Source organism: Nesoenas mayeri, assembly GCF_963082525.1.
Source record: "Nesoenas mayeri genome assembly, chromosome: 1".
Classification (NCBI taxonomy): domain Eukaryota; kingdom Metazoa; phylum Chordata; class Aves; order Columbiformes; family Columbidae; genus Nesoenas; species Nesoenas mayeri.
In genome coordinates, this window is record NC_137541.1 from 75,536,010 (window position 1) to 75,557,319 (window position 21,310).

Below are 21,310 nucleotides of genomic sequence, written 5' to 3' on the forward strand. Positions count from 1 at the left end.
CGCAGCCTCGTCTCCCCTCTTCTCCGCAGCGCCATGCGGCTCTTCCCCTACGCCGTGGTGCTCTTGGGGGTCCTGCGCCATGGTGGTGCCTCGGGTGAGTGCGGCGCGGCGAATAGGGGGTGGGGGGGAAACGGACTGTAGGCCGTGGCCGCCATTAAGCGGCTGGAGGGCCGGTGGAGCCTGGCTTGTACCGGGGAAGGGGTGTTTTTGGCCGGGTTGACGTCTAGGAGGATGGAGGGGCAGAGGCTTGCTGCGAGGAGGGGCCTGCAGAGCCTTTTTGGGGATGTCGGGAGAGAGGCGGCGGTGGGGAGACCCGCTGCTGTCTGGCGGGTTCAGCAAGAGCGAAGATCAAAGTGAAGATGCAGCTGTCTGCGGAGCTGGAGAGGAGTTATATACTCGTGGTTATCTTAATCTTTGATGTGGGCAGGGAGAACCCATTCCTCCCCCTCCCCTGCTTCTTTTTTTTTTTTTCGTTTTTCTGCGGTTTAATTGCGATGAACGCCATCATTTTAACTCTTACATAGATCTGCCAGACTGACTTTAACTGTGCTGTTGCAGGGATACAGCTCAGGCTGATGAGTCTGGCGTAGAGTTGTATTCCTTCTGAGGAAACAAGGTGGCATTCGCTACCCATGAGTTTATATGAGAAAGGGAGCAAGGTTAATAAAACTTTTTTTTTTTTTTTTTTTTAACCGCATGCAGGTGCTCGTGGGCTCCCAGCACCCTGTGAATTGCACATTGACAGTCCCTGTAAAATTAAAGAAATGAGCAAAACCCCCTAGAATTTGGAGCTTGGTTCCTAAAATTACTTGTTGGCCATGCTGATGTAATCTTGACATTATTTGGGTTTTTTTGTTTTGTTTTTGTTTTGTTTTTAATTCCCCTGTGTTCCTGCATGTGATTAAAATAAGCATCCAGTGGTAAGTGTACTGTAGTGAGTATAGCTTGTGAAGACTTAACACCAGCTTACCTTTTTCTGGTTAAGCTCTTATCTCTCCAAATAAAGGAAAAAATAATCAGTTTCTATCAGAGATAATTCACACATAAGCAAGCAGCCCCTTATGTTAGGGATGATGCAAGCTTCCTGTTCTTAGTTTTTTAGTTTTAAACTTGTCTCTAATGAAGCTTGATTTTTCATAAGGAGAAATCTACTCTTGGGATACTTTGCAAGGCTGCAGACAGTGTTAAGAATCAGTCTCAGGTGTGGAAGAGACAGCTTGTCTCCTGGAGTTGATTGAAGATGGGTCATGTGTTGAGTCACTTTATTTTACAATATGTAAAAAAGCAGAATGAATAAGGAACTAAGCCAACTGCTTTGCCTTGAAGAAGCCTGTTGCTGTCTTTCCTTGCAGAATTGACAGTGGAGGGGGAAAGTACTTTTCTCATGAAAAGCTAATAAGCTGTGTAATTGGCATACTTATATCTAGCTGATCATTAGGCCCTTTAAACAAGGACACTTGCTTAATGGTTCACTTATTTGAAATTGTCTTGTGGTTATTGAGTCTTGGATGCCCAGGTTTGCAGTGATGGGCTCTGCCATCTCCAAATACTAGAAAATTCTGTTTCATTTTAAAAGTGCTGAAAGTAAAATCTGTGCATGATGGCTTATATTAACTCTCTGGGATTCTGATGAGCTGCAGCTTTTCAAACTTAGTATATGTGCAGAAGTGTTATCATACTTCTTACTTAACAGTGAGCTCCACCTTCCTGAAATAGGAGTGAAATTGGCCTTATTGGCTACATCCAAGCCAGTTTGTTTAGTGTTGGGAAAACTAAAGCAAGTTTATAGTGTAATGAGGATTGAGCAGTGCCCTTTTCATAAAGGGAGCTTATCTGGATGAACTTTGTGCTAGCTGTGTAGTCTATGCAGACACAATATTTAAAAATAAGAGGTTCACACAAAGCTGTTGAGCTTTCTGAATGTGCTGGTCACTTGCATCTTGAAGCCTTATTACCCTGATGCACAGAGGACATCTTAATTGACAGTGCTGGCAATGTGACTGAGGCCAGGTCTTTGCATGTTCTAACTGTTAATCAGGATTAGGAAAACTGTAAGCAGGAGAGACAGGTGGTACTTCCTTCAGTTTTCAAGTTGTGGAAGACCTCATGACCTCTATAACTTGGTGGATGGAATAGCCTTCTGGGATGGGAGTGCTGCAGTTGGTGAAAAGCCATGTTCTGTGGCACTGTCTGCTTTAAGCATCAAACTCTAGGAATGAGTCTCAATATGTAAGCAATTAAAGTTTAAAGCTTTCTTAAATATTGCTGCTTTTGAAGGTGGGTTGGGTGATATATTTGTTTGAGGTTTTACTCATGTGGAGAGACAGACACCTTGTAGCAGGGCTCTGCTCTGCATCCACATATGCATGGTCCTGCAGGTCTGATATGACATGGCTGCTGGCACTCATGTTTTTCCTACTCAGACTGGTTTTCAGTCTGACCTTGCATTTCATCTCCGATAAATGTCTTCATGTGACTACTTGTTGATATACTCCCTGCACTGGAAGGTTCTTCTCAGCTCTTAAATCTTATGTAAGGTTATTCTGTGTATCCACTGTAAGTTGGTTGGCACAGAGTAGAAATGCATTTTCTTTGATTGTAGAGATCCTCTTTCTCTGACACAAACATGCTGTTTGAGCACAGCTTTGTAGGTAAAGATGGTTCCTGCATGGGCAGCAATGGTACTTCTTCAGTTGTGTTTCTTAATGGAAATTGAACTGCTACGTGTCATCTAGAACCTCATATGATTAGCTGTTTATTGGTGATGGAGAATGGCACTTGACTATTGGAGACGGAAATGTGGTTTACTTAAAGCATCAAATGAACCGAGAGCTTGGCACTGACTCAGAATGGAAATGGTTCAAGCTGACTGTTTGTTGGGGAGAGTGCATGTCACAGGGAAGGGATATTAAATCCTGAGCCTCTGTAGAGTTGACTATCTGTTGGTTTTGGTGTTTTTTTTTTTTAAGTTAAGAATAAGGACTTTTGATTTTGAAGAGGTCTGGGAGGTTGAGTTCCTTTGCTGTTTTTGACGGGGGTTTGCTTTTATTGTGGTAAAGAGAAACAATGTGGAGTGAGAGAGTAGACTGTTGCCCATCTCTGTTCGTCAGTTCCTTTTCATATGCGGGAATATCTGTGCTCCTGTTCTAGTATTGGTGGTACTTGTATACCAAGCAGCACACACTACTCCATCTTTGCTCAGCTCTTGCTCAGTTTCAATAATGCTGATTTCCTTTAAGTATGTTTTCAGTTGATTATCTCTGTAATAGTGAGGGTTCCTCTGTTGTATCTAACCCAAAACTGCTCTGATATGCATTGACCATAATGCTTCTATATAGTTGGAGAGAAAGAGAGGGGGTAGCCTGGCATCTCACAAAGTGTTTACAGACTTCCATCGTTTGAAACAAGTGAAGCAATCAAAAAAGCTGAGGATGCCTGGATTTTGTTCTTTGCTCTGTTGCTGACTTGCTGGGTCAACTACCTCGCTTCTATGGTGGCAGAATCTCTGCTGCATGTGCTGCTGAATCTGCAGTCCTGTTTGGTGTGTTACCTTCAGTGCCCAAAAAAGCTGGCATGCTGGGGCCAGTACTATGTGTTCATGAAGGTTTTGGTATCTGTTCTTCAAAGTTATGTTTGACAACATTGAACTCTGTATAGCTGAGGTAGTATAATACCTCTTTGAGACCCTACAGTAGCAATGGGCCTGATGAATTGTGATTTGATTAATTTGTCCTACGTGTTCCCTTTCTGCCTCAGAGTGCTGCCTGTGACTTTTTCAAATGAGAGAAAAAGAGAAGGCTGGAAAAATGCTCTTCCAGCAAACTTCTTTAAAGGTTCTACTGCTCTACAGTGCTTGTGAACTGTCCTTTTAGTCATCTTTCAAGCCTGGCTGGAAGCGTGGTTCAAGGAGCATGTGAACAACAAGCTGAAAAATACTTGTCTGACAGATGTAGCCATTCTTGTTCTTCAGCCTGAATCTATGCTCTTCTATCCGGCCTTGGGTTTAAAATGTATGTCACATGTACTGTTTTAAGAACAATTATGCAAACAGTAATGTAGAACACTATGCCTTAATTTACCACACTAATTAATCTCCAGTGCCTCTGACATTTAGAGTCTCATGATCATGTTGAAGTAGAGGCTGTATGTCTTGCTGACGAATCTGTTCTGGTTTATGCAGAGGCCTTGGGGTATGAGTACAGAGTGGAGGTGGGAAATAAGACAGAGCAAAGCAGTTTTTTTCCCCCTTGCTGTAGACCAAGGGTGTCAAACTCATTTTTACCAGGGGCAACATCAGTCTTGTGATTGCCTTCAAAGGGCCAAATGTAATTTTAACACTGTGTAAATGTAGCTAGTCCTATGCTTATGCAGTCCTAAAGTTACGTTCGGCCCTTTGAAGGCAACTGTGAAACTGATGTGGCCCCTGGTGAAAACAAGTTTGACACCCCTGCTATAGAGCATGGAGAGGATGTATATGGTTTCAGCTTTTACCGTAAAAGAGCATTTAAGTGTGAACATCTCACAATTCAGGAAACTGTGCTGAAGTTCTTGAAGACCAAAGAAAATATTTTTCCTACATTCAAAGCTCTTACTCCAAGTTTGAGTGCATAGATATTACAGTGTGTGCCTTTGAATGCTTTTCTTTAGCATTCATGCTGCTAGTTGCATTTCTGGTAGAACTTAAGCACCAAGGAGGAAAGTTCTTGTGAAGGGGAAGATATCTGAATGCTACACCAGGGACTCTATCTGAAACTGAAGAATACTCAAAACTTGCTTTTTTGGTAGCTCTAAATTTACATTAATTACTGTTTGACAACTTGGAATACAAACTTTTCCTACCATTACACAAGCTGCAGATGATGGGACATCACCTTCCTGGGTGGTTTATGATCCCCATATTGCGGCTGAAGTTTTTTTTGTGATGGAGTATCAAATTTTGGGGTAAGCATGTAAGAGTTGAAGTTAGCAAGATGAGATGTTAGACTTTTTCTGCCTTTCTTCTTCTGCTGTGAGATGAGTGGAGGAAGTATGAGGGCCTGAGCTCACTTCATATCATCAAGAAGTAAGGAAGCTGGCCCAAGATGGCAGTTCTTGGCAGGGGAGAGTGAAAAATAACAGGAAAGGCGTACAGAACTTTGGATGAGAATACTGTATGCTTTCCTTTTTTTGGATAGGAGACTACCTGAGTCATCATCAGCAGCATATATGAGATGGTGCTGTTGATTACTCTCTGCTTCTATTGGAGTACTTGACAGTATCAACTGTTTGCACTAGAAGAGGGAGCTGCTTTGAGGAGGTACTGTGTGTGTGTTTAGTCTTGATAAGTCTTAGAACTGCTGGGCTACTGTCTGTGTTCTCAGGGGAATTTGGGGAGGGAAAAAAAAACTGAGACACTGTGCGTGCTCTTCAAGTATCTAGTCTGCCTGCTAACCAACAACAAAAGAATCTTGTGACTTCTGTATGGCTGCTTCTCTTCCTTCCATTTATATCCCTTGTACCCCAAGAGCCCAGTGTAGGGAGAAACCAGGCTTTCTTGCAGGACTTGAATGACAAGCCAAAGCTGATTCTCAAATAATTTTGTATCTTGGGTCATGTGGATCATAGGATTATGCTCATTGTAAGAAGTGGTCTTGGTAGCGTCTTGGAAAAATTAGTGAGATTTTTAGATACAGAAACTGGGGTCCAACAGTCCTAATATTCAAGAATAGTGTGGGAGCAAAAGACTTAAATAGCTGAAAGGGTGTTAGTATACATATGCAAACTACAGATTTGACTGTTTTATAGAAGCTGACTCCAGCTCCCATTGTTTGGGAGTTCACCCAGGAAGTCTAACAGGTATTGTGCAAGTTGGCTGGCTAATACAAGCGTATTTGCCACACAGCAAGTAGTACTCAGTATCCTCTTATGTACTCCAGTGAATGTTGCTTGCTGTTGATCACAGGAGCTGAGCAGCTGTAGCTGTTATGTGTTGCTGATGAGCTCAGCTGTATCAGATATTGAGCTTCTGGCAGGAAGTCGTGCCCCATGTGCCTAGGTGAGTGCTGGGCTGCATATAGCTGTATCTGGTTCTGTAGGTACGGCTCTGTGTGTGGTAGTCTCTGAAACCTTAATACTGCTTACAGGGTGAGAGCAGCATAAACCAACATCTTGCTCTATTCTTAGCTGACTAATCTCAGGCTACTGGAACCTTCTTGGCTCCCCTTGGTAAATGCTTCCCCCTGGACAGAAAAAAAGTGTCTTTTTTTTTTTTTTTTTTTGTAATGCAGGTCTTCTTGAGCTGTCCTTGGGAAAATTCAGAAATGTGCTACTTAACCAGACCAATCCAGTGGAAGCTGTAATCAGGCACATTGCAGGCAATGTGACTGTTGTTATTTTTCAAGTACATGCCCAGAAAAACGATGTGGTGATATCCTTTGATAAGGTATGGTAAGAGTGTCACTTCTGTTCTTCAGTTCTAATTTTCTTTCAACAAAGGACTTGGCTCTGATACATGTAGGAATATAGAACTGAAGCTATATAAATACCTTACCTGCATGGCTTTTAGTATTTCAGCTTCAGAAATCTTTTCTCATACTTATGTCATAGCTACTATTTTGGAGGATTGAATTTTGAAGGAATTTCAGAGCTGGCTTGAAAATGTTTCAAGGCTCTTTGGTTTGGGTGGAAGTGGTGCTTTTGTCACGTGACTGCTGGCTACTATCTATCAGCTTGTCAATTAAAGACAGATTCATAATAAGTATTTGGCAGATAACTAAACATCCCAAAGTCATCATATGTAGTGTATGAGGTATCTGCTGTTTGTGTGTCTTGGATCTAATCACTACAGTTATGATGTCTTGTTACCCCAGCTGCTTGTCCTGAATCTAATTGGTGGCACATGGATAAATTCCTCTGTAGTATTCCAGTGAAGGCTCATACTTCTAGCCAACAATATAAGCATTCCTACTGCTGTACACTAGCCTCAGGTTGTCCCATAATTATTGGGATGCAATCCAAAATGTGGATTTTTATGGTGCTGTGAGGCTCTTAAGTGGTATTTCAGCAGAATGTACACTGAGCTGGAGGTAGTAGATGGCAATCTGACAGATGCCATCCAGTTTCCCTCCCTCATCAGTATTTTCCAAATGAGAATATACTGAGTGCCAGAAAGTATCCTGGGAAGCTTATGAGATGAATAACCTGTAACATAAGTCACCCAGCTCAGTCATCTTTGTACTGGTGAAATAGTAAGGATTACGGGGCCAAGGCATTACTATTACAACTATTCAGTCTTTGATTACCACTGATATAGTCTTCTGCTGTCAGTTCAGGTCATTTTTGTATTTATGTGCCTTACCAAGCCAAGGACAGGATTGCAAAAATATGGCTATACTGCTTTTAGGGCTGGCATGCCCTTAGAAATATGGAACTGAGCCAGACCTTAAATATCTGCCATGTCTGAAGTGCTTCCTTACAGTGTTGCCTCAGATAACTGTGGCCTTGGACAAAAGCACATTTTCCATGCTGAAAAACAGATTTTACTGCACTTCAATTGGTTGTTCCAGCTGCATGAGTGTGGTACTGTCACTTTTGCCTGATATTTCCTCAAGACCCCTGGTTCTGAAAAGCATGGGTGATGGTGGGCATTGGGTCAGTAGCTGACCTGGCCTCAAGCACTTTCTTCTGGCATGGCTAGTGTTAAGCGAGCTGTCATACAGTCATCTCCATTCTGATAGAGACAGTGAGGTGCTTCTGCACTTTGGTTGCCAGAATGCTCTTTAGTGGCATCTCACAACTTTTTGGGAGGGATATTCCAATCCTTTTATACCTTTACTAGTCAGTCCACTGCTGTGCAGCAGTGGACTTCAACTAGCTAAATTTCTTTGCAGGTTGTTTGTGGTTGTCAACTCTTTAGTTATCTCAAGTTTATCACTTGGGTTTTTGAGCCTGAGCCAGGCAGTGTGTGATGTCAGAGGCAGCCTGCCTCTTTTTTTTTTTTTTCCCTAGCTTCTCTTTCCCATCTTCCTTTTTTTTTTTTCTTAACATGCTAGCTAATGGCTGACTACCTCATCTGTGGGAAGTGGCACTGGAATGTGTGCCCTACAGCTTTGTGGCAGGAATATGACTCCTGTGCCATACATCAAGCTGCGGTAGAAATCTTGACAAGAAGAATTGCTTGTTTATATAATTTGTTTCTGTCCAGAATCCATCTGTGAACAGCTCAGGAACTGGAGTAGACAAAGGACTGGTTTCCATCCTTCGACCTCAGCAGACCGTATGTACATGGTACCTTCGGTCACTGGATGCTAGCCAGGTGCTCAGCACAGCTATCTCTATTCCCTATATGGAGAAAGGTATGTTCTTACTACCTGTTAAGGGATACTAGCTCTGCTTACTACAGATTAACTGTGAAATGAAATGTTGACCTTTCAGAGGTGATACTCTTATATGGTGTGAACATATAATGGAGATGCCAGGAATTCTTTTGGAATCGGCTGAAAAAGTTTAGCATCACTGCTGAGTTGCAAGTCATGTATACAGTGTGCTCTATGGTCTTGTCATGACTTCAACCTTAGACTAGAAATCTTCTGGGCATATGTGTCAGGACCTATCTTAAGACAAGTGCTTTCACTACAGTCTATCTGCAGGGCTATAACCTGACAATTTTCTGTGCTCAGCAAGCAGACAATGCCTGCAGCAAGTACATGCATTGTTGAGGTCTTAGAACTTGTTTTAATGCTGTGTAAGGGGGAAGTGAAAACTACTAAAGATATATTTTCTGTGTTCTAGATCCTATTCCTGGAGGCTGCAATCTAGAGTTTGACTTGGAAGTGGATCCAAATATTTACCTGGACTATACGGTGGTTGATATACACATCAAGTTTGCACCTGCAAACTTGGGATATACCAGGTATGTGAAAAACTTCAGTGCACTGGGCAAAGCCGCCTTTGTTGTGCATTTGGTCAAGATCATAAAAGAAGTTTCTGCTGAAAGCGCTGACCATCCAGCTGCTGGCAGAAATCTTGTTTGCTACAACAAACTGAGAAATCAGGAAAAGGATGGGGAGAGATAATACATGAGAAGAGAGATAAAAGTTGAGAGTTGCATCTTGTGGGAGAGGTTGTGCAACCTCAGATGTGCAAGCAGTCAGCAAATACTGGGTCTTCCCATTCCTCAGAATGACTTAATCTGTTTGAAGAGCAATTGTGCATCATTGCCAGTTTCATTCCTTTACTGGTACTGAAGCATGATAATGACCTAGAGTTTTGTTTAACATTGAGTCTTCAAGTTGTAAGGCATTGTTTCCTGAATGCCTATCACCTGAGATATCAGGCACCAGAGAATGGGGAAAGCTATGTTCTGTATATATAGCATGCATGCAAAACCAAATAGTGATGTTACGATCCTTGGCTGTTGTGACTTCTTGGAATTCTTGTGCTGGTTCCCTATGCCAGCTCACAGGAAGGCTCTATAAATGTAAAGGCAGGTACCAGCACAGATACTACCTACATCAGAGTGGTTCTGCATAATACTGCTCTAGTCTGTACTTCTAAACATTAACAGCTAGTTTTGAATTAATTGCTGGTGTTAACTGCTAAAGAACAGAAGCCAAATAGTGCCAACTCAGACAGGAAACTCTTGAAAAATTATGTTAAGATCTGAGGACCTTTGCTGGGCATGTAGCTGATCTCTTTTTAATTGTAGAGGAGCAAACCCACCATCCTGCGATTCAGGGACTGGTCAAAACTCCAGATGGCGACTGCGCTATGATATCTACCAGTACTTCTTGCCAGAGAATGAACTTTCTGAGATGGTACTCATGAACCACATACGGAAGATGTCAGAGGTGGAAAGTATCAAAGCTAATGGCATTAAAGTAAGTCTGAAGTACTGGTGTACTGGGCATGTGGCAGGGGTGCTATCTGTAGTATTTTTCTCTTCTTTGTCTTCCTTTAATGGTGACATAAACAATCTGCTGATGCTTCAGGCTTCTTGCTTGTATCTGAGATTTCTGACTAGGAAGTATACAGTGAGTGACGGATGCAAAATGGCAATTGCTCTCTTGGGACAGAGGTGGCTAGTTAGCAGAGCCTAAGATGTGGCAGAACTGAGGCTTCTTGCAGTGGACTCTGACATTAGTTAGATGTTAGTGACTGGACTGTGAGATGTTTCTGTGTCTTGTACCCTTTTCTATATTAAACAAGCCCTTATTGTGCTGTCTTCCTGCTTGCTGAATACAGCTTTAGCCACAGTTCTCCCTCAGTGATATTGAGTCTGGCTTGCCTCTAGCTGTACTGCCCTGAGTGCCTGCATGTCCAGAAGTAGAGCCACTTCTGACAAAGATGGATAGTTTTCTACAATGCCAGATAGATGCTGGGGTCTGGCATCCTCACATGCTGAGTATTGAGCAGGGAGTACAAGGAAGAGGGGAGAATATAGTAGAAGTGGCCTAGAAATGGGCACAATTTGTAATGGCATAAAGAGATCTGATATGTGAGAGCAAACATGTGCTGCATGTTTACCTGTCCCCCAGCAAAGGGACTGGAAGGGACAGAGTGAGAGAATCTTGGTGGTCATAACCTGTCTGGTTTTGCTGGGGAGTAGAATGGTAGCCTTGCCTGCTTCAGAGGCCAGATGTGGATTAGTAGACTGATAGGTCCCCTGAACTGTGTCCTCAAATAGGAAAGAAGGAGCAAAACATGAGTGGGAGAGTCTTCTCTGTCGGAAAACATAGTAATGTTGGAGGAAGTAGGGTCCGTCCTGTAAGCCTTTAATGCTTCAACTGGTAGTACTGAGAGGGTTCAGGATAGGAGAGCTCTTGCCTGGAGTTCTTGCTGATCATCTTCCTTGAGCTGCTGAAGTTTGCCTCAGCTCCATGAACGCATCAGCATGCTATTGGTAATGGTGACAAGCAGTTCCTTGCAGTTAAAAATATTCTTTACCATTCCAGATGCTTACATTGACAAATGATGACAAGACCAATGTCTACTTTTCCTCGCTTCCTGGACAAGGTGTGATCTACAATGTCATAGTACGGGATCCTATTTGGAATACGTCTGCTGCATACGTACCTGTGCATACATATGCCTGTAGCTTTGCTGACCTAGTAGATAACTGCTCTACCCTCAGTAAGTTGGGATTTGTATGTCCTTGTCAATTCATTTCAAGCTGCTTGTGCTCCAATAAGTCAAATGGTGCTTCTGAGATTTTTTTTTTATAGGTGTAGGAGCTGTTTGTTCTACATTGAATATATTTTGTTAATTCATGTTGAAGTCTACCTCTTGATTGAGAAACTATGGAAAGCTATTAGCAATTAAATCCTTAACTTAAATGAGGTTTAATTTGTGACTTACTAATATATAACTTCCAATTCTGCAGTGCCACTCTGGGTTTTTCCATTTGAATTGGATATATAATCTTAAATCACTTCTAGGATTATAGATGCTACATGTGAAAGTAAGCTAATAGAACACTAATTAGATCAGAGTCCAGCCTGATATTTTGCTTACTGTGCTGGTGCTAACAGAAATCAGTAACCTACAAATAGTTTGAAAGGAGATAAGTCAACTAAAGTAAGCCTGAAGATAATGCCAGCAATAGTGAAATGACTGCAAAGTTGTGCTACTTTGTACAAAGTTATATAGTGATAGAATTCAAGTGGAAGAAGAACAAAGCTGCCACTCATTATGCCTGTGGAATGGAGAAGAATAATGGGTAGAATGTGGTTCATAGAGATTTGTTCTCCTGATTATTTTCTTACCATATGCTGCAACACAGTAACTTTTCCCAAACTTGGTATTGTCTTACGACAACATGAGACAAAAAGTTGAGGCTAAAACACTTTTCACTAATTTGGTGAACAAGAAAAATGTGGTTTTGTTTCAAATAGTTTAAGGAAGATATTTGCCTACAAGACAGAGGTGAGACATACTGGCATGGTGATGGACATTGCTGCGGTATGCGAAGTATGTTAAAGACGGAGACTATGGTGAAGGCTGCAGTGATAAAGACTATAGCTGCTGCCTGGGTCACTAATCCTGTAGCACTGTTTTTTTTTTTGTTTGTTTTTTATAGATTATTGGATATCCCTTTTTTTTTTAAAGCTGCATCAGTATTATAAATGGCAAGTTACAGCTACTTAACTAATGGTTATTGAAAAGGCTGAAGCTTCTCTAAGATGGAAGCTCTTGATTTCTTAAATCAGACTGAAACTACTTCAATATTCTGTTGGAGATCATATCAAGATAACTGTTAGTTCAGGCATTGTGGATCTGTTCCCATGCTGTGTCTGACAGAGTGGCAGCTATTAAGTTGTTAGTACACTCAGTGACAGCAACTGGACCTTATTATAGTCTCATTGTTGGAACTACTATATGGAATGATCTAGTACCCCTTTCTTTTTCCCTGTAGGCAAACTTTCTACCAAAGTATTCTTCACTGCTCTTGCTGTTCTTGGTCTTTTCACTTGCTTTTTTGGACACCGATTCTGGAAAACAGGTACTGAATTTTTTTTCTCTTATGTGTCTGGTTAGAATGTCAAAGATATAACTTAGTGATGTTATTACTAAGAATGACTTGATAGTGATTATGGTGTAAATTAGATCCACTGCTTTGCTTTAACAGGGTTGGAGTTTTTAAGCAGAGTAAGAAGTTTCTGATATTCAACAGGAACCTAGAACTAGGGTGCATGCTGGGGGTACATAGATATTTAATATGTAATTTTTTTACTATTTGAAGTGCTTAAGGACAACCCTGTCCAATTGTTGTCTGGTTTTCCTTTTGTGCTTCTCAGCCAGTGAGCTGAGGTGTTCCTTCCCCATTGTAACACAAAGATGTACTGAAGTGGGCTTGATATGAAGTGATATGACAGCATACTAAATATATATATTTTTTTCCCACCTCCTCTTCTCTAGACTTATTCTTCATGGGTTTCATATTCTCAGGATTCTTCTTCTTTGTATTCATTACAAGGGTAACTGGCCTTGGTTATGATGGTGAGTAGATCTGTTGGGATACCCCACAGTCTTCCTGAAATATTGTTGTTATGAATACTATAAGTAAAATCTCAGTTGTGCTTGTTGTTGGCCAGCCTTAGGAAGGACAGAAGTGTACCTGGGTACTTGGACTGAGCTCTGATTACTGTAATAGCTTAATACACAACAAGAGTAACTGCTGCTCCCAACATCAAATAGTGATGCAGAATTAATAGCTGCAACTACAAAAGACAAATTTTAGTATCTATCCAAGGAAGATAAAAGTTTTTAGGAGCTCTGGAAATTTGCAACATACTTCCTTCCTACTTTCATAATGGCTGAACATCAGTTTCAGATCAAATGCAGATTTCATCTGTAAAATGGAGTGGAAGTTCTGTATCCTGCTTGTTACACTGGCAATAATTAGTTCCTTTTGTCTTTTGTCCTACCTCATATGGTTACTACTTTGATATGTGTGCATTTGCTGTTGCAACCATAACTGCCCTGGGAACTCAAGGTCCCAATGTACATAGTAGCAAGAGTTTTGTTCCAGTGCTGTGCCTCTCTTTTAGTAGCACACCCTCAGTTACAGACTGGAGTTGAAGTGAAATGCTTGAAACACAAATAATGGTACTCATGTGGCTTCTTTTTCAGAAAGTTTTCATTGGGTAACAACATCAAGCACATAGCTAAAGCTGCTGAATATGTTATTGCAGTAACTGAAGCTTTTGTAGCATTGCCACAATTCTTAGTTTGGAATTTCCCCTTTTCTTTTTCAGTGCGTCTTATTTTGACAGCAGTAGCTGGAGTTATTGGAGGTTTTTTCCTGGTTGCAAGCTGGTGGAGATTTGGCTCTGTCCTGCTTGCTATGTTCATTATTGGACTTGTGCTGGGATTTCTCTTTTCATCGACTGTCTTCTTTACTCCACTAGGTATGTGCTGAAATGCTCTGCTGCAAATTGCTGGCTATTGAGTGAAGCATTCCTGCTGTATTACACTGCAAGGCTCTAAGATCAATACTACTATTTGGTTTATCTGAGTGTGATGTTTAACTTTCCCTTTCCTGTGTTGGGGGAATACAAATACAGCACACCTGAAAGGCTTCAGTTATAATTAAAACTACTTAGGAATCTGTGCTGGTGGGAAAAGGAAACTCTTATTCTGCAGAGAGCTTGCTGATGCTCTTACTAGCTAAGCTGCATGCTTCCTCAGAAGTCTGTTACACCAGCTCTGCTCCATCTGTCTGGTTCTCTATCTGGAGCAAGTTACAGTAGAAAATCTGCAGTCTAACTTGGAGGCTTCAGGCATAAAGGCATCATGGATTAAGAGGAGCTCTTGCTGTTATCTTTCACTAAGCTACAGTGCAAGACTCTGGGAGCACCGCACTCTAGGAGACAAACTCGTATTTGCAGCTGGATCTACTTTATCAGGATCTTTAGAATGGTTTTGCTAAGAGAATAGGTAAATCACTTAGAAGCAAGCAAACCTACTGAACTGGAATCCCTCATGGACATGTGCATCAGCCACACTGTTTCCTCTATTGTAATTTTAAATCTCGAAACTCTTTTACTTTAGATCCCTTGATGTGGCAGTATCTCATTCTCCATTCGTCTGTTTGACTCAAGCCACAGTTCTGTGATAATCCATGCAGTCCCTGGTTGCTCTTCATTGAAGTAAAACTGATTCAGCTGGAGCTCAGCTTGTCCCCTCTGTTTAATTGACAAGCCTTAGAAAGCAGAGGGAGCAAAGTAGTGTCTGAGCAACTTAATTACCTTTCTGGCTTTAAGAAGAGTTTGTTGCCTTGTGGTGTTGTGATGGCTGCACTTGCACTATAGAGTCAAACTTGCATAGATAGAGATTTATAGCTTATAAACATCTATAGGCAATAAAATGACTTATTGGGCACAAGTACTCTTGTACTTTTTGTTCTTACCAGGTAAGTAACGTATACCTCATAAAATATCTTTCATGGACAAGATCTGCTGTTCCAACTTAGAGTACAGAACATATACTCAACTGGGACAGTCTTTTTATGTTCTTATTTTGAGTAATTGTGTTACAATCCATCTTAAACAATCAGCATTTGAGCTCAAAAGCTAAGCTTTTCAACACTGTGCTTTAGATTTCTGAATGTACAGAATCTTTGGGGAAAAAGCCCACCTTCAACCAGTTACAAAACGTGAAATGTTTTGCTAACTAGTAAATTACATGTGGACTGTGGTGTCTTTGCAGGAGATTACAGGGTCTTCCGTGATGATGTTGTGTTCTGGGTGACCTTTTCTTCTGTAGCTTTGATGATACCAGTGCTTTTTGTTGGCTGTCCAAGAATTGTAAGTAGTCTGTGCTATCCTCTCAGGAGGAGGGAGGAAGGGGTCTCAGACTTTTTAATGCATAATGTAGTCCTGTGGGATATGTCTAGAAGTCTTAATGCAGCTTCCTGAAGCTCAGCACAGGACTCAGCTCTAGGGATTCCTGTTCAGCCCTACTTGTGCTGTAAATGGTCCATAAGCAAAGGAATGACCCTTTGCCATGTTGCACTTAGTCAGCTTCTGCTGTCTTAATGGGATGTCTGGATAACAGGTGTGTGCAGCCAGTTTCTTGTAGAGGAACTAATACAAAATACTGCCTCAAGGAGGTGGGAAGTAAGAAGTGTTTTTTTCAGTCTCTCCAAAAACTGTTTTCTTCTCCCTCTCTAGCTGAACATACTGGCCTCTGGAATAGTAGGCTCTTACACAGTGATCCTAGCTATTGCTTGCTACATCTACACAAGTCTTGCTTATATCACCTTAAACCCGCTCAGAAGGGTCCTCAACGATTACTTCAACAGAGCTTACACCAATGTGCCTTTTCAAACAAATGGTGAGTGCTACTCTTAAGACTTGGGTTTTTTTTAAAGAAAAAACATTGCCTTTTTGGTTCTATTGTAAACAGTGCGTGTTGAGGGTCAGAAGGGATGAAAGGAGAACACAGTAAATATGGGGTGAGTTTCAACACCCAGGTGATAATTTCTAGTCCTCCAAGAGAAATACTTGGTAAACTTAAAGTTACCAATCTTCCAGGTGGTGTTATGTGACAAAAGCCCTTGTGAAAGTTGCTTTCTGAGGCTTGGACTGCCACCTTGCTGATGAGTTTGCAGAGTGGGCAGTCTGACAGCCTAATATGATGACTGAACAGACTCATCTCAACTCCCTGTGTGTTCTTGCCTTTGCATGGATGTACTCCAGGCAAGTGAGGACACAGAGACAATACTTCATTCCTTTCTGCTGCTAAACTGGTTCAGTGTTTATCCTTGGGAAAGGAAAGAATGCTCTGCTTTGGTACAAGGATCTGTTTTCTCTCTTTCAGACTTCATTATTCTGTCAGTGTGGACAATGCTGGCCCTCAGTGGAGTAACTGTGCAGCTTCGCCGAGAGAGAAGTGAACTGCCCTTTCCACCACACCCCTATCTCACCTGGAAGCGGGAAAGAGAGCGCAGAAGCACCAACGTCCTGGACCCCAGCCATCATATCCCTCCCCTAAGAGAGAGGATCCACAACAAGCTACTGCATATCAAAGAGTTTTTTCAGAAGGAGCAGCCGGCTGGGGAAAGAACTCCATTACTTCTGTAACCTGCCAAATAACTGATGGGAACAGAGAGGAAGGCTCTAGGAATGGTGAGATGAGTGATCACTATCAAACCAGCCAGTGGTGCAGGATTTACCACTGACAACTTGTCCTGCTTAATAAGATGATCATATTTGCCCAACATGGAAGAAAAGTTATCTATCCAGTACACTACATGCCATTTTGTGACTTTCTTCAATGGCCTGCTCAGCCTGCTGTAACATGCATCTGTCTAGCTGTAGAATCTTATACTAATGGTCAGGTACAGGTATTTATTTTGTGGTGATCTAGTTTGAAGTTTTGATATGTGAAATATAAAGCAGCCCTTGGAAAGCAACCTGTACAATGCTGTGTCCTCCCTCACAGTGTGTAAACCACTACTGAAATGTTACCTGACTTGCTCCTGAAGGTGAGCAGTCTGACAAATTGTGTGAGGGATGAGAGATAAGGACCATACACAGGTGTAGTCCTTCTCGCAGGAGCATCACCTTCTAATATAGGTACAAAACATCTGGCTGCAGACAATTGTTTCCAAGAAGTATTACTGAACCTTGCAAGCTAAACTAAGTGACTTTAAATTGCACTGAATTAACTGTTCTAAGTGTGCACACTGGGGCTTGGGAAGTGGACCTGATCTGAGACAAGACTTTCTCCTTTGCTTTTGGATGGTTCTGTAGCAAAGCTGGTCATCTGGTCTCTGTGCAGAGATGACTGCTAAGAGAACACAAGTGGTTTCCCTTGTTTTCATTCTGAACAGCCTGTGTCGTTTCTGCTCTGCTATAATCTTTTTTTTTTTGATGGTGCTGTCATAAAAGAAAAAACTAAATAAGCTCTTTGTGTAGCAAATGGCAGTTTTTTCCTGGAATTGTTTGAAACACTATTTTTATTTTTAATCAATTTATCTTTTAATTTTGCCTTTAAGGGGTGAAAACAGCATCCAGCTAGCAAAATATTAACCAGATCCTTGCTGACTGATTGCGTTCTGTACAGATTTAGATTGTATCTGCCTGAAGTAGAATGTAGTACAAAAACTGGATAAAGGCCCACGCTTCTGTTCAGCAGAGGGTCACAGTCTTGTGTGCTGGCTTTATTCACGTCCTTAAAAACAAAACAGCCATTTTCAACATGCAAACTGGAGTGTTCTGGGTTTGGCTCACATAAGCGCACAAGGAGCGTTGAGGCTGTCCCTGGTTTTACCTGCCTGTGTCCCCTATGCCAAATCCCGGTCTTCATGTTCAGTGTTTGTGGTGATCTGTCATGCATTACATGATGGTTCAAGTCTTGTGTCCTGTACTTTGATACAGGTTATGGTGGCTCTTCCTTATTCTTCTTGCTTTCTTTGTACCTTTAGTGTGGGCAGCAAAGTGCACAGTCCTTCCTGTCAGAAGGTGAATGGCTGTTTTGCTACCTGAATGGAACCACCATGTGTCAATACCCTACTGGTAGCAACTTAGGTTTTCAGCTACCACTTTCAATTCTTGGTAGTAAGTATGTAAGAAACAACTCTTTGTAAGGAAACTGGCAAAAGAACTTGATTTGGGAACTTAATTGAAAGTTAAAACATGCTGGTAGTAGAAAGGAATTGATGATTTTAAGATGGCTCTGTTTACTGGCCATTTCTCTTTAAGGTGTGAAAGCTTAATGACATAGTATCTGAGGTGACTGAGCTCATCTGATATTTAGAGAGACAAATGCCATGATTGTTTGGAGCTGGAATACCTGTCTCAAACAGCAGAGCAAGGCTGAACATCTCGCAATTTGGGTCTTGCTTCAGTGTGCTGTTGGGTGGCACACAGGGTAAATGAGCAGCTCTTTCCCTGGCCTCTGGCAGACTGATGCTCGCTGACTGCCCTTACTGCACTGATACTGAGCATGTCTTTGCCGTGTTTAATGGCAAGTAGCAAACACTTATTGGATATACAAATGCTGTAAAACATGTTTACCTTGTTTTTTTTAATAACTGCTGTGATTAACATTGTGGAAGAAACAAGTTTAACTCTAATTTTCTATGTCTTTTATAATAAAGGTGTCTTTTGAAATAATATTGGAAATAAAAGGGTCTCTTTGAATTCTATGATGCTTTTACAACTTAGCTTCTGCCTTTGGTGTTGTAGGGATAGTTTGTTTTCAAAAATGTCATAGCCTCTCAAGGGATGAGGTGGGGGGAGCTTAGCTGACCTCTTACTGTAGTTGCAGTGACACCCAGAGGCTGAGAGTGTGATTGTGTTCTGTATGCAGCTAGTGAGGAAGTGCGTGGTCCAAAGAGGCTTTTAAAAATAAATATGTATAGCTTTATCAGATGAGGTTCTAGAGAACAAAGGAGTGGTTGTCATCCACTTCTTCACTGGAATGTAATCTGCAAGATTGTGTAGGAAGTCTGTGGTAGAACTGGGTTTTGAACTCTTTCTGAGATCCTGACTTGGAGATTATGCTGTGTAGGGTTTTTTGTTTGTTTTGTTTGGTTTTTTAATACTGCTAAGAGATGGTATGGGAATCTGCTTCCATATTCTGTAAAACATAGTGTATTCTGATTACTATCACTATTACTAACTGATCCACTGGTGTGCTGAAGAGGTAATTTTCAAGGTGCTTTTTGTGAACCTCCTGAGGCAGTTGCAAAAGGAAAACTGGATCCTAGCCTGCTATGCCTCTATTCTGACTGCAGAATCTCTTGTTGGAAGTGTTTACTGCCTTGCTGCATTAGCTGTACTACCTCGTAGTTGTGCTAGCTTAAAATAATGTTACCTAATGCTCCTGGGGAATCTGAATCTAAACAGCATTCTTTTAGGTAGTGATTCCCCTGTAAAATCAACTCTTTTGAAGATTAGTGTAAGCTTAACCTTTCTAGACTATGATGATCTGTTTCCTGCTGCTGTAGAGAATACTCCTGCCATGATGGCTCCTGTATATTCTTTTCACTGAGTTTTCTGCAGACTTTGCTGCACAGTAATAATGCAATGATCGCATAAGTGTGTGCTAATGTATTTTTTTTTGTTTTTAATTTTTAGACAGCTAGGTTAGCACACTCCTGCTCCTAACCCTGAAGTTCTAGGTGTATGTTTTGGCTTGTAGTGCCCTGGTAGCAGGCTGGGTTAATACCCCCCAAGTCATCCTTCAGCATTGCAGATCTTGTAGCTATTGCTCATCCACCACATCTTCCTTCCCACTTCCTTAACTAGGGTCGAGTTACCCATGCACAGCGTTTGCTTTTCTTTGCAATAGCAAAAGAAATGAGGCATAAAGGATTTCTTTGGTCCCCTCTGTCTCTTACTCCAATCTGGAACACATGCAAAACTGGCCTTTCCCAAAGCTTTTGTAAGTTTTCACTGACATGTCTCACCCCAGCAAGGCTCTTCAGCTTTCATTCTGTCCTTGCCTAGAGCTGTTGCTTATCTGAAAACACTTCTGGAAGACAGGAAATCTGAGACATAAATGTGCCCTGTTTTAAAATGTGCATTTTACACTGGCCCTTTGAGCTTTTAATCTCTTTACCTGAATCTGGCAGCAGCATGTTGTAGGTTTGTACATGATCTTTGCAGTGGTACTTGTGGTGGGCTTTATTATGACTTTGGTTTCTGGTCTGTTTATCCCACGGATGGTTGTGTATAGGAAGCATGGAGCTACAAAAGGTAAGTATTGTGTTAGGTCAACGGGTTCTAACTCAACCCCTGGTATGCACTGATAGATCCCTGCCTATTTATTGTCAATATTAATCTGGTTAGGTTGTCCCCTCCCACATCTTTGATTGGCAGCTTTGGTGTATCAGTTTTATTTAGAAGTAATAGTTCAAACATAATTTTTGTTTGCTCAAGCAGATACTTGTTAATTTTTTAAAACTATCACACCCTGTCTGCTAGTGTGTAACTATAGGCAGACAGCTGTCTCCTGTTTCAGTATGCAAGGCTTCATATTTTTGTGCATGCTGGGAGAAGACAACTTTAAAACAGCAATGAATTAGCTCATTTGGTGGGGGAAAGGTTTTGTACAGCTTACCTACTTGCTTCAGAACTGGGTTTTCACAAGTCTACCTTGTCAAAGCGGCACTCTTTGCAGTTTTTCCACGTTATCATTGTCACCTTCTGGTGTAAAACCAGATTACCTAATGTGCTCAAAAGGAGCTGATTTTGTTGGGTGGGTGGCTGGGTGTGTGTGTTTAATCCTGAACTCTGGGGAAGAAGTCATATGCAGGAAGCCAAAAGCACAGATAGTGTATCGTAGGAGGCAGCTGCTGTTCACCTAGCCAGTAATTTAAGGAGTTGCAAATGATGATTCATTTAAAAAAAATTGTTTTCTATGTTCCTGAGTGTGGCATTGGAAAACCGAAGACACTGATCACCCTGCATTCATTAGGTGTTGTCATTGTTTGAGCTTCTGACAACTGATTTGGTTTTTTTTCCAAAAAAATGTATCTAATGCTTTTCACTACTGAAGTAGCCATTGTTAAATATATTTCTTAATAGGAAAATCATTAATTCTGCCATTCTTTAAAAAAAGCTGAAACCTGACCTTAGGGCAATGGAAAGGGACAGCAGCTGAAGTTATGCTGATTTCTCTTGTGCCACTGTTCTCTAGCTTGTGTCTGAGGAGTGTTGCCAGCATGTACTTCTTCCAAGAATGGAATTATGAAATGTTTCCCTCCATATTGTGCAGTTGTTTTAAGGTTTTCTTCTTTTAGATGTAAAATGGTGGGGTTTTTTTCTGAACCTGGAAAATAGTCATGTTCTTGGATACAAAGGTGCAGCCACACTGGCTC

At 41.4% G+C, this 21,310-nt stretch overlaps 1 protein-coding gene across 2 annotated transcripts; it reads left to right on the forward strand.

The window, feature by feature from the left end:
- The first annotated feature begins 10 nt into the window (after positions 1–10).
- TM7SF3 (transmembrane 7 superfamily member 3) lies at positions 11–18,529 on the forward strand. 2 transcript variants are annotated; one of them, XM_080364073.1, is made up of 12 exons: positions 11–94; positions 6,267–6,421; positions 8,183–8,333; positions 8,770–8,890; positions 9,686–9,857; positions 10,932–11,109; positions 12,392–12,478; positions 12,895–12,975; positions 13,734–13,886; positions 15,187–15,284; positions 15,651–15,813; positions 16,300–18,529. In XM_080364073.1, the coding sequence occupies exons 1-12, from the start codon at positions 34–36 to the stop codon at positions 16,560–16,562; spliced, it is 1,683 nt and encodes a 560-aa protein (XP_080220199.1). In that variant the 5' UTR covers positions 11–33; the 3' UTR covers positions 16,563–18,529. The 2 variants fall into 2 exon arrangements, with proteins under 2 accessions (XP_080220199.1, XP_080220200.1); XM_080364074.1 differs by lacking the exon at positions 6,267–6,421.
- Positions 18,530–21,310: the final 2,781 nt, after the last annotated feature.

Coding starts and splice junctions, on each gene's coding strand:
- TM7SF3 (XM_080364073.1), top strand. CDS start 34: ATGCGGCTCTTCCCCTACGCCGTGGTGCTCTTGGGGGTCCTGCGCCAT. Junction 8,334..8,769: donor TATTCCCTATATGGAGAAAG/GTATGTTCTTAC, acceptor TCTGTGTTCTAG/ATCCTATTCCTGGAGGCTGC. Junction 15,285..15,650: donor TTGTTGGCTGTCCAAGAATT/GTAAGTAGTCTG, acceptor CTCCCTCTCTAG/CTGAACATACTGGCCTCTGG.